We start from the raw sequence: 4030 nt of genomic DNA, 5'->3' as shown, positions 1-4030 counted from the left end.
TCCATCAGAGTTTGATTACACATTCACACTTCCCCAAACCAACTGGACCTTTTAGTTCTATTAAAGCAGCGAAACAGGACTGGTGTGAATGAGGCACCTTACGGATAGTAGAGAAAACACTGACCCTGTACTTGTCCTGTTTCTCTCTGTCCAGTCCCTGTGTGACATACAGATAACCAGTGTCTCTGTCCATGATGAAAAGACCAACAGGAGGCTGATCTGCTCCAGGACCAGTGATGCTGTATAAGATCTTTTTCGTCTTATCTCCATCAGAGCGGATCTGGACAACATAGATCAGGGTTGAATAGAGACAACAATCAGCAAAAACAATTCAGTGAAGAGAAAATTGTTGTGGGTAACAAATGTCTTTTGATTAAGACTAATAGATGTTTTAGTTAAAGCATTTATTCTATGTTATTATAGGTATAAGAGACATGCAGGCCAGAAACAAATATATTTTTTCCATTTTGAGCCAGAATTCAGTTTTCCTAAACACAACAAGAAATGTAGAAAGTTTGTGGCCGATGTAAATACACGTTACAAACACATGATATAAATAAAGAGGAAAATACACTGGATGACATTTTTCTGGCATCAAAAACTGTAGGACATTTTTGTTCCTATTACCTGAACAATAGACATGGGTAAAGGTCCTCTATAATTTTCAGCAATATTCATGGGAGGGATAATCCATTTTCTCTTCCTCCTCTTCAGCCCTGGACTGGATTTGATGAAATCCAGGACGGGGATCTGAGGATCAGCTGGATCCTAAGGAAACAAATATTCTGTCTGTAAATGACTGAACCTGTGAAGGTCTGATGAACGATGCAGCCTGGGTGGAATCTGGCTGCAATGGGCCTCAGAAGACGAGAATCAAAATAATCTCTCTTAATCCTGATACTATGATGACAAACAGGTTACCAGGATGCTTTTTAGTCCACTATATAGTGGGTTTGTTTGATTAATATTCAGGTTTATTACATTCAAAGTGTTCATATGATGTAAAAAAAAAAAAAAAAGCTTTTAGGTTTCCTAATGACCAGAACCGAGACATCATGAAAACAAAATGTTCTTTTTCACAGATCAGTCTGGATGTACCTGCAATAAATGTAACTTAGAGGAGAATCAGTCGATCTAAGTATTATAGTGACTACTTTTTTTTCTAAAAGATAACACACACATAGAAATGAAGGAGACAGTATGGTGCTGTCCTAATCATCTGAATGTATCACTTTATTTGAGCTAAATACTTCTCTCATTGCCAGCTGAGTGTTGAGTAACAACTAAATCTTCAAGCAGGAAGTTTATTTTACGTGCTTTGCTACATACGGTATGTGTGTGAGTGTGTGTGTGTGTTTATTTCCTAGAACAACTTTCTTTACGTCCCACTTAATATCAGGTCTTAACTTACCTGCTGATTCCTATCAGAGTCCAGCTGATCATGAAGCTGGGTGTTGAGTTTATGAGCCTCATGATGAGATTCAGCATCCAGATGGTTGTTCATATAGTGATGATCCTGATACAACAACCTGACAGGAAGAGTCATTTTCTGACCTTGTGAATCCCACACATGGACCGAGAAGTTCTGGTTCCCCTCATGAAGGACAGCCTGTCTATTTACCTGGACCAGGATAACAAAGGTCATTAGCCTTTAACTCTGGAGATGGTCCAAGCCCCCGTTGATAAGCAGGTATAGAGAAAATTCATGGAACAGCTGCTAACATCTCAGAGAGAAGGGCAGAAATAACGTGTAAACAATTTTCAGAGAAATGTAATTCATTCATGTTCTCATCGTTACTCACAGTTATTATTCCATCAGGCTCTACAACAAAATGGCTGTCATCTGTGCTGAAGAGAAACTGTGTGCGGCCCGTGCAGTCAGTGAAGACAACTGGAAATAAATAAATAAATACATCCATCATAACTTGTTAAATTAAAACAAACATATTAAATTCTTGCTGAAACTCAAAGTGAAAAAGTGCTTGTTTAATATTCAAAAGCAACTTAAATGTTGAATTAATAATATTTGTTCTTCAACACTATGTGAAAACTTCAATATTAGTTTCAAACATGAAATTACTTTTTAACAATGAATGTGTCACATAATGCTGCCCAAGAGAGAAATATTTTCCCAGTTTAACATGGCAGCAACCACAGTTCATTGGAAGTAAAATAATTACAAAATTATTCAACCTGATTGGTTTTATTGTTAGTAAAGTAAATGATAAACTACTCGCTAATGTCACGGATGATAATCTCAGACGGCAACATAAACAGCCAATGAACAATGTAACTAATATAAACTTTGCAATGTATATGAGAGAGAAGGAGGGGGAGCATGAAACCTCATTTAAAGAGGGCGGACACTTTTTCACATGCAATTAATTGAAGTCATAATATCTGTAGACTGCATGCACATACATTTTTTTGCTCACACAATTTAACAATCCTTATATGGGATCTTTGTAGATGAGGCCCAAAATGATCTGAGACAGAAAGAAGCCATGAGATCTTTACTGAAGTCATAATAAAAGAGGTCTTCTTCTATTTGCTTTTTATTTTTAACAAAAGAACATAAAGCTTAAGTTTTAATATCCCCTCCTTCCCTCCATGTCAGGCAGTTCAGCTTTTCCAGATTTTACTCAATGCCCAAACCTTTGCCGAGTCTTGTGCCTTGCTTCAGGGCTTTGTTGCTCACTTTTAATATTAACATCTCTGACTCAAATCCAGGCTGACATGGTGATTCCTCTGCAGCTGCAGTCTAGAAGAGAAGAGATACATTTATATTAACAGCTAATTTATATTCTGCATTGCAGCTAAATTAGAACAGTAACTCATAACCCACAGAGGAGTCACGAAGGCCATATATATATGTATATATATGTATATGTATATTCAATTAAATGGTCAAACTGCCTCACTAGCATTCAGCTCTGCTAATGAGTTAATATTTGAGCCAGTTGTGCTGAAGCAGAGGTGCAGGAAACCGGCCTGGAGGAATGCAGTTTGAGACCCAGGTGTAGAGAAACTGTCTGAGCTGTGATGTCCCAATAGTTAGGTTTCATATATTTTTGGAAATGTAACATTTTTCAATAACAAAACAACAATAAATAATATTGTTTTGTGCATTTCACACGTTTCCTTTCAATTTAATATTCACCATTAATACTTTTATCTGTCAGCTACTAATAAAAGACAAAATGAAACAAAGAAACTTTAAAAACAAAAAAAAAAAACAAGATATGGGGATGTGTTAAAATCAAAGGAGTTTGCTGAGAGTGTGAAGAAAGAAACATTCTTACCTGACTCAAGAAGATCCAAACACTCCAAACTACAAACCAAATGGTCCCCATTTATGTGTAAAAGCTCCTGTGTTTTATTTTTATGAATCAAATATTTTGGAGAGACAGAAAATTTAGTATGTCACAACTCTACTGCAGACTGTTATCCTCTGAGTCTGCAGTGTGGACACGTTCATGCAGAGCATGGCACGTACACAACACCAAGCTTGCGTAAGCACTTTAAGATCACAAGTTCTGTTTGTTTTTCACCAGATTGATCATTTTAAACAGACTTAATTTTTCTTTCTTTTGTGTCAGTTTTTAAACTTTTCTCAGGTGCTGCAAGAGGCAGCACCCGAGAAACACCTGTGTGTGTGTTTGTAAATGGTAAATGACCCGTACTTGGACAGTGCTTTATCATAAAGCTTCACACAATATGTTCAGTCCAAGTGGGGGGGAGGAGGGGGGGGATGAATAGTGTGGCAATTGGAGACCTGGGGGAAAAAGAGGGAATGAGTAAACATGGCTAAATTCAATTCAGTTAATTCATATAAAACAATTTTCTTCAAAGAGTTATTGTAGATGGTGATGGGTATGGCCAGGAAAGACCTGCCTCCTGTAGCAGTCTGTATTACAGCAACACTGAAGAAGCCTCTAACTAAAGAAACCGTTTTTTGATGACAGACTGATGAAGAGGATGGTCAAGGTTGTTCATAATTTCCTTGATTTTATGAAAATTAATTCTTTGC

General features: G+C 37.0%; 1 protein-coding gene across 1 annotated transcript; it reads right to left on the bottom strand.

Moving 5' to 3' along the window:
- Positions 1-4: 4 nt before the first annotated feature.
- On the bottom strand, positions 5-3487 carry LOC103151037 (cadherin-1-like). Its single transcript, XM_007570867.2, has 6 exons — positions 3303-3487; positions 2656-2761; positions 1803-1891; positions 1412-1621; positions 628-768; positions 5-280 (listed from the first exon to the last, which is right to left on the bottom strand). Exons 1-6 carry the CDS (start codon positions 3351-3353, stop codon positions 5-7), a joined length of 873 nt encoding a protein of 290 aa, XP_007570929.2. The 5' UTR covers positions 3354-3487.
- Between the last annotated feature and the right edge of the window lie 543 nt (positions 3488-4030).

The sequence above is a fragment of the Poecilia formosa genome, unplaced genomic scaffold (assembly GCF_000485575.1).
Source record: "Poecilia formosa unplaced genomic scaffold, Poecilia_formosa-5.1.2 Scaffold269, whole genome shotgun sequence".
Classification (NCBI taxonomy): domain Eukaryota; kingdom Metazoa; phylum Chordata; class Actinopteri; order Cyprinodontiformes; family Poeciliidae; genus Poecilia; species Poecilia formosa.
This window is presented reverse-complemented; position numbering and strand designations above follow the sequence as displayed.